Genomic DNA, 13,349 nt, shown 5'->3' with positions numbered 1-13,349 from the left:
GTACATCATCTTCACAGGAACTCTTCCAAAATACCATTTCGTGATGGTTGCCTTTGACACTATGAACTTGGACAAATTCATTTATATCATGTCACCTGGGAAACAGTCATTTTAAAATTATTCATGCACACAATATAAACTAAAGTTCTGTATGACAGGGTAGGGAACATCTATAAAACTTCTTGTTGAGAATAATTTAGTCACTTCATCAAGATGCAGGGTGCTAGCTCAATATTCAAAATTAACTGTAATTTCTATACAAAAGCAACAAAAAATGGGAAACTAAAATTTAAAAATAATATCACGTACAATAGTAAAATAGTGCTTATAGAAGACTGTAGGCTGAAAATACGAAACACTGCTGAGAAAAAATGATGAACAAAGTGGAGACTGTTCCTGCGTCATGGACGGGAAGACACTGAGATGCCAATTCTCCCCGCACAGATGCATGAATCCAATGCAACCCCAGTTGAACTCTCGGTAAGATTCTTGGAGAAACTGATAAACTGACTCTAACATTTACGTAGAAAAACAATTTTGAAAAGGAGAAACAAAGTTGGAGAACTACCTTATTTTAAACTTTATTGTAAAGCTACAGTCATCAAAGCAGTGTGGTACCAGCATATATATAGATATACAGAACAACGGAGTGGTAGAGAATCCAGAAACAGATTCATACGTAATATACTCAGTCAATTTTCAACATACATGCCAAGACAATTCAACGGGGAAAGGATAGTTACCACGAAGAGGCACATGGGAACTTTCTGGCATTATTTTCATGTTTTATAACTCAATTGTGGTTTGGTTATACAGTTTTATACATCTGTCAAATGTATAACTCAAAAGACTCTATGCTCAAAACGGTGCACTTTATTGCATGTGAGTTATACCTCAACAGAGCTCATTAAGGGAAAGCAGCCAGATCAAGAGAAGATACGTCAGCATATATCACTAGGGATTATGCTATAAAATACATCAATTATTCCAACAAATGAATAAGAAAGCAACCATCAAGTAGGTGGCAAATATTTATACAGGTTATTGATAGAATAAATCCAAATGTCTGGTAAACATGAAAATATCCTTAACTCCACCGATAATAAGGGGAGTGCAAATTAACACAAACTCAGCAGGGGAACGTCTGATACTCTGCTCAGCTGTGAGGACACATACAATCAATAAACCTTCAAGGTTCCTCCTTTTAATATAACATCACCGCGTTTCCCTGCTACTTTGTGTAATGAAAAGAACCGCTCCAGGAGTGCTGACCGGGGCCTCACTCACCTCGGGGTACAGGTGGAAGCGCTTCACCGTGTTAATGACGAGGGGGTACTCGGTGAGCCTGTCGTTCATAATCATCCACAGCCCCTCCAAAAACGAAGGAGCTTCAATCATGGTCTTGAAGTAGGAATAATAAAGTCCCTTCAAAAGGCACACGTTGTTAATGTAAGTCAAATGTGCAAAAAATTATTTTGACAAACTCTTTTAGAGCAATTTTTCAGTAGGAAAAGGTTAATAAGAAGACTTTTTAATTTTTCCCGGCTACTACTGCATTCTTTGACTCAAAAGGCATACATTTTAGGTTATCGCGGTACTATTCTTCGGCGAGTCCTGTAGGTTTGAAGAAGCACTGGAGGGTGGTTAAATGTTTGAAGGAGCTTTGCCAACCACACCTTAAAACATGTATACAATATATTCTTATTTCTACCATGCCTGACTTTACCTCCACTCTTTCCTCCCAGCTCTTCATGGAATACCATAAATGACCATAAACGCCATCAGATGGAACTTTATGCTTTCACCCTACTTCCTGGCCCCACCTCACAACTCAGCACAAAGTCCTGCTGACCAGACGCCAGCGGACTGCTGCCCCACACACGGACGCTCTGTCCTGGGAAGGGGCTTAGCTCAGTGCACGATTCCGGCATCTGCAACGGCGACTCCACTGGCCTAGTTGCCAGTCAGAGGTGAACAGAACAGGAGCATGTTGTCTCATATTACTCCCCTCACCGATGGCCTGCTTTCCTTCCTAAAATCTAAAAGCAGGCGGAGCGGGGGCTGGAGGGGGGTGAAGGAGGGCATGGGGGGAATAAACGGTGATGGAGGGAGGCTCGGGACGAACACACGACACTGTGTACAGATGGTGCGCCGTGGAACTGTGCACCTGAAGCCTGTGTAAGTTTGTTGCAGTGTCACCCCAAGACATTCAATAAAAAGGAAAAATACAAGCAAGTAAAGGGCCACATTGTTTGCAATACACTCTCCCCAAAAAACATTAAAAATAATCTTCAACTCTCCACTCACTCGGCCTCATACAACCACATCGTCCTGGGGAGAGTAAGCAAGCGCAGTGGCTGCTGAACTGCAGACGTGTTCGGCTGACGCCTGAGAGAGCACGTCCTCACGGCCGAGACTGGCAACACACGAGTTCATACCGGGACTGTTACTTCTGCTGCAGGGGGCAGTGGGCACTACCACAACAACAGGATACCTAATATGCATAGGGCCATATTTAGAGAAAATAGATACACAGGTTTTCCTTAATAGCAGCTATGGCTTTTTTAAAAAAAGATTTTATTTATTGTTTTTAGAGAGAGGGGAAGGAGAGAAAAAGAGCGGGAGAGAAACATTCATGTGTGGCTGCCTTTTGTGTGCCCCCTACTGGGGACCTGGCCTGCAACCCAGGCATGTGCCCTGACTGGGAATCGAACTGGCAACCCTTTGGTTTGCAAGCTGGCACTCAACCATTGAGCCACACCAGCCAGGGCTAATAGCAGCTGTGGCTTTTGCGCCAGGTGCTGTGCCTGGTGCTTCGCCCACTATCTCCCTTCACTCCACATAAAGGCCCGTAAGGCTGGCCTTATTTCTAGTTTGCAGACCAGGCGACCGAGAGGGAGGGAGGGCACTGACTGGCCGTCACTCAAGGACGCACGGACCCGACATCCCAATCCAGTGCTCTGCCACCGCTACACTCGTTATTTAATGACATGTTCATCCTTCCTTTGAGATAATACCTATAAAACATTAAAACTCTGAACGCCATACAAATGCTAATGTAGCCGATTCTACAAAGCTTTCAAAGGGCTGTGAGGGGGAGATTCAAAGAGCAGTGGCGGAAGGCAGATGCGGAAGGCAGAATGCAGGTCCCCAGGGGGGCGGGGCGGGGGAGTTAGTGGGCAATGGGCCGAGTTTCTCTTTGGGATAATGAAGAAGTTCTGGAGACGATGGCAGTGACGGTTGCACAATATAAACCTATGTGACACTACAGAACCGTGCGTATAACAATAGTTGAAATGGTGAATTTCACTACTTAAAATTTGTTAATACAAATTTTTTTTTAATTTTAATTTAGTTTTTTTTTATTTTAATTGAGCCACAAAAAAGCAATGGCTACAGAATCAATCAGGAGGCCAGTTTGGTCGAGTTCCTGCCTCAGCCCCTGACCAGCTGATCTGGGGCCTGTCCTGGTCTCTCAGCTGCAGGGTCTGCGGTTCCCGCCTGGGCTGTCCCACTTCACCCGCCCGCTAACGATGCCAGACGTGTCCAGCAGGTGGCACTGTCTCCGTCCTACAGGCTGGGCATCAAAATGACAGGAAAACTACTAAAGAGAGTATAAAGTGGCCTCTTAAAAGAGATTATCTTGAAGTTAGGAGAACGGAAAAAAAAAAAAGGACAAATCAAAGAGAAGTCTGTATTGGACAAAGAGGACAGTGAGATACATAGAACAGAAAAGCCCTACACCCCTTCCTATTTCAATAATAAACGTAAGTTATAGCTCGAGAAACAGCCCAGTTCACCGAAAACGCATTTCGGGTCTGAAACGTCCACCCTGCAGTCTTAATGCCACTACACTGCACAGCAACTCATCAGAAGGAGGAACCTCACCATTTCAGTGCGAAAAGTCATCTCCCGCTCCAAAGACGAGAGGTGAGAAAAATGACGATCATTTTCAAAAAGTGTTACTAAATGTATCCTAGAAAAAAAAAATAAAGCACCATTTTACAATAAGAACATGTTTCAAACGAGTTGTAAAATAACTGAGTTACAGATAAACAAAGCACGAAAACCATGAAGAAGAAGAAAAATAAATTTTGATAACCAACACTGAGATAGCTTTATAATTTGCTTTCTAACGTGTATATTGCCCGGCATTTACAATCTGGGGCTGCGCGCACAGCTGAACTTCTCTAACTCCGGGCCCCTAAACCAGGACAGAGGTGACTTCTGGTTCATTTGTTCAGTTCCCCAAGAGCTCCTAATCTGCCCAGTCTGGGAAATGCCTCTGTAACTGCTGAAGAGCATTCAGAATATAATTTTAAATAAAACTACTTGATATTAAAGCAATGATAACTAAGGCTAATTCCACACGAGGAATCAGCTTTCAAGTGTCAACACAGCACTGTCCTTCAAGCTGCTTCATCAGTGCAACCGGGGACAACAGCCTCGGGCAGTGAAGACCGACGCCCGTGGGCGGAGCTCAGTCAGAGACCGGAGCAGGCTGCTGCCCCTCAGTTACTGCAGGTGCTCCCCAACGAAGCTGAAGAGACAGGCAAGCTCCTCGATGAACCCTGGCTCCCACTCACCTTCACTTACGTGTGGGACAAAGGCGCAGGGCCAAGAGCTGTAGGAAACACTCACCAGCACAGCCTCAGTTCTAACATCAAAGTCTCCCTGCAGACCAAATGGCCACAACAGTGCTGTCCCCAAGGACGTGGGGCACAGCCCATTCTTCCCAAGGGAAATCCCTGGGCTCAGGCAGAAATGAAATAGGTAAGGGGAGAGTAGTGTAATTTTACATGCAATTTTTACCAAAAAAATCACTTGTGCAAAGTGAGGTACATGTGCACTGAAGTCTCACTTAACTCTGCACTGCCATTGCGGTCTCTAGCTTCATTTCCACCGGATTCCCAACTGCCGGGTGTTACTAAGCTTTATTTCTAAGCTTCTGTCAACTAACATTCTTTAACATTACTGTCAAGTAAGGTAGTTTTTTAGATGAAATAACTAAGCAAAGAACACTAGGCAATCTGGATTTTTAAGAAATATAGTAGTGAATCCTTTGGTAAAGCAAAAATATTTTAAGGCATAAGTTACTATTCCCCTAATGCACCCATTTTGCAAATGCTTCCGCATGAGGCTTTTTCTAAAGGAATCTGTATGTGTCCGCTGATACTGACGCACGTACAGATGCTCTCCACGCATGCCAAGAGGCTATGGCTTTACTGTATGCAAACAGCGATGGTACTTTCTAATTCAAGTGCTTTTACTTATTTCAGACTGAAGCTAATCTTACCAGTGCAAAACTCCTATAAAGGCAGCTGGAAAAAGAAAAAAAGAGAACAGTGGTTAAGAGCTGCTTAATTATGTGTGATGGTCATTATAACACACCCGTTATATAACTATTTCAAATGTATCCCCCTGTGCGTCTGCAGAGCGCACACACAAGCCAGCTGGCTAGCCAGTTCTGCCTGGGCGATACAGGCAACACTCCAGAAGCTCATAAAACGAACTGTGAAGAGTGTTTACCTCTGCAGGGCGGGGGCGCTGGAGGAGCAAAGGGAGAGACGTGGAAGGCCACGTCTCATTTGTCCCATTGATGTCATTTGCAAAAGAATGATGAAATTACTGATGATATTTAGACCTTTCTGTGATTTTTCAGTTTCGTTCTCTCTTATTATCTGTTATTCTCTGTTTCTGTACATCCAGTTTTAAAAAGAATCACATATACACAGTCGGACCACCAGCTCAGTCCTCTCAGCAGGGACTCCAGCCACCAGAAGCCACTGGAACCCACCGTCCCTGGGCTCATCACAACGTGGCAGTGCAGGGAAAAGCTTCCTCAGTGGCCCCTCCCCCTCACAGCCCCACAAAAGCCCCTGAGGGCAACGCAAGCCTTCACGGAGCCTTGACAGCTCCCGGACTCCACGACCGGGAGGCTCGTCCAGAGCCCCCAGGCCAGCGTCCTAGGGAGGAGGCTTCGTCAGGGAGCTGCCAGACTGGTCCAACCGGGAGGCAGCTGTGGGGATGGGCGGTTGGAGGGGCTCCAGACACTGTCCCTTCTGGTAGCGGGGACTCTGTCTCCTTTCAAGGACCTCATGGAGATGGGGAAAAGGGATGGGAGGGGGCCAACTGAAAACACCAGCAACCCCACTGTTCTTACAGAGTTTCAGTCGTTTTTCTTGAACGAATGCGCTCTAGACTGATGTGAACCTTTGGTTCGTTTGCAAAGATCTGAAAAAGTTGATTCCATAATATTTCAAGTATTTTCGTTACTGTCACAGGGGAGCAAATTTACTTAGTTATCCCTGATGTCCTGCCTCCCCTCCAAGATTTTATAATAGTAACAGTTGGCCAAAAAGTTCGTTCAGTTTTGTCCACAGGATGGCTCTTAAGTAGCGCTTAGCTGTCTTTAGCTCCATTTGAAACAATTTTGTAACATTGTATTGTGACAGCTGTTATATCAGTATGCATTTAAAAAGCTTATCAAAATTGGTGAATTTTGCGCAGCCATTTTAATATCAGAGATGGAAGAAAATATGCAATATTTTTGGTATGCTATGCTTTGTTGTTTCAAGAAAGGTAAAAACACAACTGAAATTTAAAAAAAAAAGATTTGTGCAGTGCATGGAGAAGGTGCTGAGACTGACTGAACGTGTCATAAGTGATTTGCAAAATTTCTTGTACTGTTGACATTTTGACCAAATAATTCTCTGCCGTGGGGCTGTCTGATGCATTGGAAGACGTTTAGCAGCACCCTGCCCTCTACCCACTAGAAGCCAATAGCGGGAGACTGCCGACATACTCCAATATCCAAATCAGTAAAGTTACTGGTGAAAATGAAAAATGTGTCTTTTATTTCACAGAAAAAACTGAACGGACTTTTTGACCACCCCGATATTTCTTCTGGTGGTCCCAGTTACACTTGGCAAGTTATTTTTCACACCACCAACGTTAGCCTCTTGAAAATTCAAGAATAACTCAACTTGGCTAACAAAATAAGTGCAAGTTAATCAATAACTCAATTAATAATAACAATAACAATAATAATATAACACTGCAATGTCAAAGACTCCCCATCATGATTCTCCAGGTCTTTTTCCATATTCCTAACCACCTTGGGCTCATTCCTATGACTGTTCAATACTTCTCAGGAGATTTCATTGTTTTACACCACGAACAGCAAACTACAGCCCACTGTCTGTTCTTGTCCACTAGCTAGAAATGGCTGTTACACTTTTTTAAGGCTGTAAAAATTAGGAAGAAGAATACACAAGGGAGATTGCAAATGGTCCGTGAAGCTTAAAATATGTACTAAGTGGCACTTTACAGAAAAAAAATTCACTAGATATGTTAACTCTTCCTACTAATATATAACATACTCTGAACCACTTTGAAATTAAACCTGTATTTTCTCTGTCAACTTGAAACAGATGCTCCTCTGTCACGATGACGTTAACTTTCAAATACACCGTCCTATTCAACTACATTTGTATCCTCCTTCTTACTCTCCAGACAATTATATATACTGGTGAAAACTCTTAAAAGTTATATTTAAGGAAGAGGGGAAAAATAAGAATATCCTACTAAAACCACCTGGCTTTCCAAAAATCCTCAAAATATTCTGTGCCTCTCACCCTCTCCCAGTGCCCTCACATTCCACACCTGGTAAAATGAAGCAGCATACTAATGCCAACACTCTAAACGCAGAAGGCATGAGAGAAAGCAGGTCTCCGGGTGCCCTGTATCCTGTCCACCGACCTCACCTCTAAAAGTGGCCCAGCCTTATACTTGGCTGAAACAACGATCATTTGTCACAAACATCGCAAATGTCTCTCCTGCCCACTTCAATGTTTCTCTGTGCAGTAATCCTTACTTTTCTATTCCCTCCCATCTAAGAATAATAACCCTCTCTTCTTTTCCATAGCTTTTCAAGTGGATGCCTTTAATTCCCTTAATTAACCCTCAATTAACAATACCTGCATCTCAAGCGCTAAACTCTCATTTTCACAACCTGTGATACAAACGGAGACGCTCCGGTGAAGATATTTTGTTGGTGCCGCCCGGATGATCACCATGCCCCCAAACCCTGGAAAATGTGTTAACACAAGAACGAAGGGGACCAGCGATTTTGCAGAGCTCGGACCTCATCGTTATTGCTGTTAGGCTGCTATTCTTCCAAACCACTTCAAACCCAATGGCTCTCCCGAGTCTGTCGTGCTCACCTACGCCGACAGTTGTCCGGAACGAGAACTGACGTCTCCGCAAGAGATGCACCTTGTCGCGCAGCTGCTCCAGGAAAGAGTTGAAGAATTGGAAGCGGCGGAGAAACAGGGTCTTGGCGACCAGTTCCATTTGCATGCATGTCTGCGCCTTCAGTTTTCGGGGCCTCCGCGGAGAGCAGGGCCGGGAGCCCCCCGGCAGGCGCCCGAAGCCTACGGCCCTGGGCAGCTCCGGCCTTTCCGCCTCCTCCCGCGGCTCCTCCTCCAGCAGCGGCTCCCCCGCCCCGGTGGCCCGCCGCCGCCGCCGCCTCGCCTGCACGCAGCGCGGAGAGTGCAGCGGCTCCGAAGCCGCTTCTCTGGGCTTATTCCTCCTTTGCCCGACCATTTTCTCATAGTCCCTATTCCGGTGGAGCAGGGTCTCTCCGCTGCACTGGCCCCTCCCGGTCCGTCGAGTCCGCGGGCCTCGCAGCCTCAACGACTCCGCCCAGCCGCCGTTGCGGGCGGCCCGGGTCGTCAGGGCGACCGAGGAACCTGGGGGCGGGGCGTGAAGTCCGGCGCCGACGCGCCGTCCGCGCGCGCGCGCGCGCGCGCAGCTGCACGTGCGCAGCCGCCCGCGTGCAGCGCCGCGGTTTCCGAGGTTTCCCTTTTCGTTCAGTTTGATAGTTTCCGGGGGTTTCCAATGGACTTCGGATCAATCAGTGTCTTAACGGAATACAGCGGAGTCTTACCTTGGTCAAGCCCTTGTAAGAGCAAATAAGGTCGTTTTTATCCTTTAAAAACAGTTTTATAAGGAGACTCACTAGGCTATTTGTATCACTTAAAACTAGAAATAACCTCAACGTCCAACAGCAACATAGAACACTCAGTACAATGCGGCATTCATTACTAAATTGACTAAAGTCATTTTGAATGAATATGTAATGATATAGGAAAATACTCATGATGTAGCGTTAAAGGGAAAAGCAGCAGAATATGTGCATATAATTCAGATATATACTAAACACAGAATTAACTGTAAGGCTCCAGCGATTTGCAGAGTTACTAGTGTGTGACTTAAGCTAATAACTGCTATTTCCTCATCCGGAAAAATGCTGAAGCACCTAAAACATAGTACATGCCTAATTGAAAAAAAAAATCCTCTATCTTGAGAGTATAATGATGAATATTAAGTTTTTGCTCAGATTCTTTGTCATTACGTTGTTTGTTAGTTCTATTGTTAAACGGTTATATAAGTTCTAGTTTCATTTGTTAACTCAGGAAGCTGACAAACTAAATAATTATGCATTCTCCAGCTAAGGAGAGATTGATTTGTGCTTATACGAGGGAAAACGTGGTGCTGGTTTCATTCAGTTGAATAGAATTGTGTGTTTTCATCTTTTTATGACTTCTCTGACAGTGGACACTTATTTCGCTCTGATTGTGAATGGACAGTGGTGTGAGTCATGTTTTAGCTGTATGCTTATTAATGACAGTAACTTAAAATAGTGTGCCTGATACTTATTCTGTGATGAACTGAATTAAAACGATACATTACAATTTGGTATAATACAAATATATTCTCACAGTATCCTATCCTCTTTGAAATGACTATGCCTCGTGTTTTAGCAAGTTATGTATTCCTTTTACTTAGAGATTTTGAATGCAATCTTCCATATCCAAAACTCACCCCTGTTTTTCCTTTTGCCTTTTTAGTGAAGTGGTCATTTCCAAAAAAAAAAAAAGCAATGAAACTATATAGCCAGCAGATGGCAATAATGGCTTGTAAATCAGAATTTGATATTTTAGGTAATTTTAAAGTTGATTTTAAAACAGAAAAAGCACTGTTCTTATAATAAATCAGTTTACTAAATATGAAATTTAGGGAAATTCCAAATATAACCCTGCATAAAAATAATTTCTTTGTATATTTCATATATCAAAGTAATTAAGATATTCATCATGGGCAATGTTTGGTTTTCCATTTAATACAGTAATGGCTTTGCTTGAATTGATTCAGATAATTTTTAATCAAATTTTAATGTTTGAACTTTGCACAAAGACATAGATATAAATTCCACTTGAATAGCCGAGTTATATCTTTGTCTAGCTTGGTTTTATGGAACAAGAAAGCTCATAGTTCAATCAACATCATTTTCAAAATTTAAAATTTGATAATTTAAAATACTAATTTCACTTTAATTGATACTCTTCTGCATAGAAGGTGGGTTTTTATTTGTGCTATTTCACAGTTTCTTTTGCAGTAATGTATTTTTTCCCTTTTTATGGTGCAAGGAGTTGGAATTGGCATCCAAGCGTTCATCTCTAGTCTGCCACCATCAGTCCCAAAGATGGTAACAGAATTCTCAGGATCTCCTCATTTTGTTAGCGATAACTGAACCACATATTCAAGATTTCTCTTAGTTTGATTTAGTAATTTTATTCATTTCAATCAAGAAATTGTATAAAGGTAAACCAAATGAGATTCGTATTTTATACTTTTGCAAGATTTCCTATAAATTCACAAAAATGAAAAAACCCTCTTGCTGAAATATATATACACACACACATATATATATACACACACACACTTTTGTCTCCAAAAAAATGGGAGAGCCGTGGGTGTGTGCTTCTTGGTGGCTATGTATTTTCTGACTGGTCTGTGTTCACATGTTAAAAGATATTTTTCAAATTTTTCTTCAGTTAAATGACCTCCTCTGAAAGAAATGTCTTTGCACAGGCATATTTTGTGAAACAACCAATACGTAGTCAGAGTTTACATCCAGACCAGGAGACTGTTGTTGGGGCAGCAGAGTCCTACTTCCGTATGGATGTCACCCACCCACACGAGGAACTTGAAAATCCTCTTCTGCAATCTGTTCAAACTCTTCTTGAGACACTTGCCAGTGATAATGTATAATCCATTAGGAGAGAAACTGTTGAGTTATGCAGTTTTTGTTTCTTAGTTAAGGCCATATATCTGAGTTAAGAAAAGGCAAGATAAAGTTGCTTGTTAATTCTTAGAATTTAGAACTATTTGTGCCAGGGGTTAGTGCAGCATGTTAGTCACAAGTACAGACAGGACTTGCATCCTGGCTTTCCCACTTACTGTAGGCCCCTTAATCACTCTCGGCCTCAGTTTTCTCATACTTCAAATGGGAATAATAATAGCCATTGACATCATAGAGTGGTTGCAAAGACTGAGTAGAATGATAGAGCATAGAGATATAGTAAATGTTTTATGAAAGGTACCAGTTATTATCAAATCAAAGCACAGGATGGAGAAGGATTATTTACAGTAATTTTTTCATGCCCAGGGAATCCAAACAACCAGCTATAATTCTTCCTGGAAAAAAAATAAAGAGGTAAAAACAAACTAATATAAATTGAGAGCCTAAGGCCATACAATGCTATCCAATAGGCAATATTATCTTCTTTTTACAGATAAACTGAAGCAGGGAGAAGGCTCATGACCACTGACTGTTAACTCGCAAGCACACAAGATTCACTCCCCTGGAAGTCCTCAAAGTTGACAAGTTGGGCCCTAAGGAATGAAAATAAAAGATTTGCGGGATATCTTTCTTTCACATTTTAAAGGAGCAGCTTTAGTGAAATGTAATTCACATACCATAACTTACATTCTTTTAAGTGTAGCATCTACTGACTTTAGTACACTCCCAAGGTTGTGCAACTAATTCCACATTCCCATAGTGGTATCTCCTTGTTGTTTCCATTTGCATTTCCCAAATGAAATATGGTGCTGAGCATCTTTTCATGTTCGTTCGCCATCTGTTTATCTTCTTTGGTGAGGCGTCTGTTCTGCTAGATCTTTTGCTCCTTTCCCAGAGATCAGTGGACTGTATTTATGTGGCTGTGTTTTCTGGGCTCTCTCTGCTGCTTGGTTGATCTTCTTGTCTGTTCCTTCACCGGGATCATACTGTCTTTATTACCGTAGCTTTGTAGTAAGTTTTGAAGTTGGGTTCTGTCAGTCCTCCACCTTTGTTCTGTTTCAAGATTGCTTTGGATATTCTGGGTCTTTTGCCTCTCCATGTAAACTTTGGAACCAGTTTGCTGATAGCCACGTAACTGGCTGGGATTTTGATTGGGAATGTAATGAATTTCTAGGTCAAATGAAGAAGAGCTGGCATGTTGACAACATCGAGTCTGCCTATCCACAGAAATGAAGTATCTCTCCATTATTTATTACACCTCCTTTGATTTCTTTCATCAGAGTTTTCTAGCTTTCCTCCTATAGATCATATACACACTATTTTATTATATTTATACCTAAGTATTTTGTTTCCCCTTTTTTGGTGCTCCTGTAAATGGTGTTCTATTTTTATTTCAAATTCCAATTGTTCATTGCTGGTAGGAAAGCAATTGACTCATTCATATTAACTTTCTATCCTATAAGTTTGCTACAAACATTCTATGAAGTTTTTTTTGAAATATGTTAATGTTCTTTGTTTTCTTAAAAAAATATCAGTAAGAACGAGAAGGAAAAAAAGAACCTTTAAACTGTAAGCAAGCTGAACGAATGAACTCGGTTGTATTGCAAGTGAATGACATAACCACGCAGGAGAACAAGAAAGGAGCTAACCCACGTAACTGCAAAACGTGTCATTTAACCATAGACCCCGAGTTGAAGAGGGAGATAACTTCAAACCCCAACTCTGTGTAGAAGGTGTATTTATCGTGGGCGTTTGAGGAAGCGACATGAAACCAGCTGGCATGTCTGACAGATGAGTAAATGGTGCGTGGATGTTGTCGGAAGCCAGGGCTCTCGCAGTGGGAGAAGGCAGACACGGATATGGAAAGGAGCAGAGCAAGCACTAAAGGACTCCGTGGGACACCTTGGCATTGGAGATATCGGCATACACTCGTGATTTCTAAGGCCTTTTGTACACACGCACACGTATGTACACTTGAATGTGTGTTTGTATGCATCTGTGTATGCCTGTGAGCTGCAAGGGCGTGGCAGTGAACACACCCCATTGGGCACGTCTGCACCCAGATCTTGGTTCCTGATCCAGTTCCCCGACAAAAACGAGTCCCAGGCTCCTTGTAGAAATGGCTGATGCCGGGGCTGGGGCAGAAGAGATACCAGATGAGCCCGGGAAAGTGTGTTATGCCAGAAATCAGAGAAGTGCT

The 13,349-nt window shown here is 42.7% G+C and overlaps 1 protein-coding gene across 1 annotated transcript in view; it reads right to left on the bottom strand.

Moving 5' to 3' along the window:
* DPY19L2 (dpy-19 like 2) overlaps positions 1 to 13,349 on the bottom strand; it is a 57,272-nt gene that overhangs the window by 39,918 nt on the left and 4,005 nt on the right. The window contains exons 2-5 of the mRNA XM_045826976.1: positions 8,226 to 8,753; positions 5,297 to 5,321; positions 3,889 to 3,976; positions 1,288 to 1,425 (exon numbers count right to left, since the gene is read on the bottom strand). Coding sequence (XP_045682932.1) covers positions 1,288 to 1,425; positions 3,889 to 3,976; positions 5,297 to 5,321; positions 8,226 to 8,753 — 779 coding nt within the window. The remainder of the gene's footprint in view (positions 1 to 1,287; positions 1,426 to 3,888; positions 3,977 to 5,296; positions 5,322 to 8,225; positions 8,754 to 13,349) is intronic.

The sequence above is a fragment of the Phyllostomus hastatus genome, unplaced genomic scaffold, assembly GCF_019186645.2.
Source record: "Phyllostomus hastatus isolate PE091 unplaced genomic scaffold, TTU_PhHast_1.1 phas_scaffold_78, whole genome shotgun sequence".
In the NCBI taxonomy this organism is placed as follows: Eukaryota; Metazoa; Chordata; class Mammalia; order Chiroptera; family Phyllostomidae; genus Phyllostomus; species Phyllostomus hastatus.
This window is presented reverse-complemented; position numbering and strand designations above follow the sequence as displayed.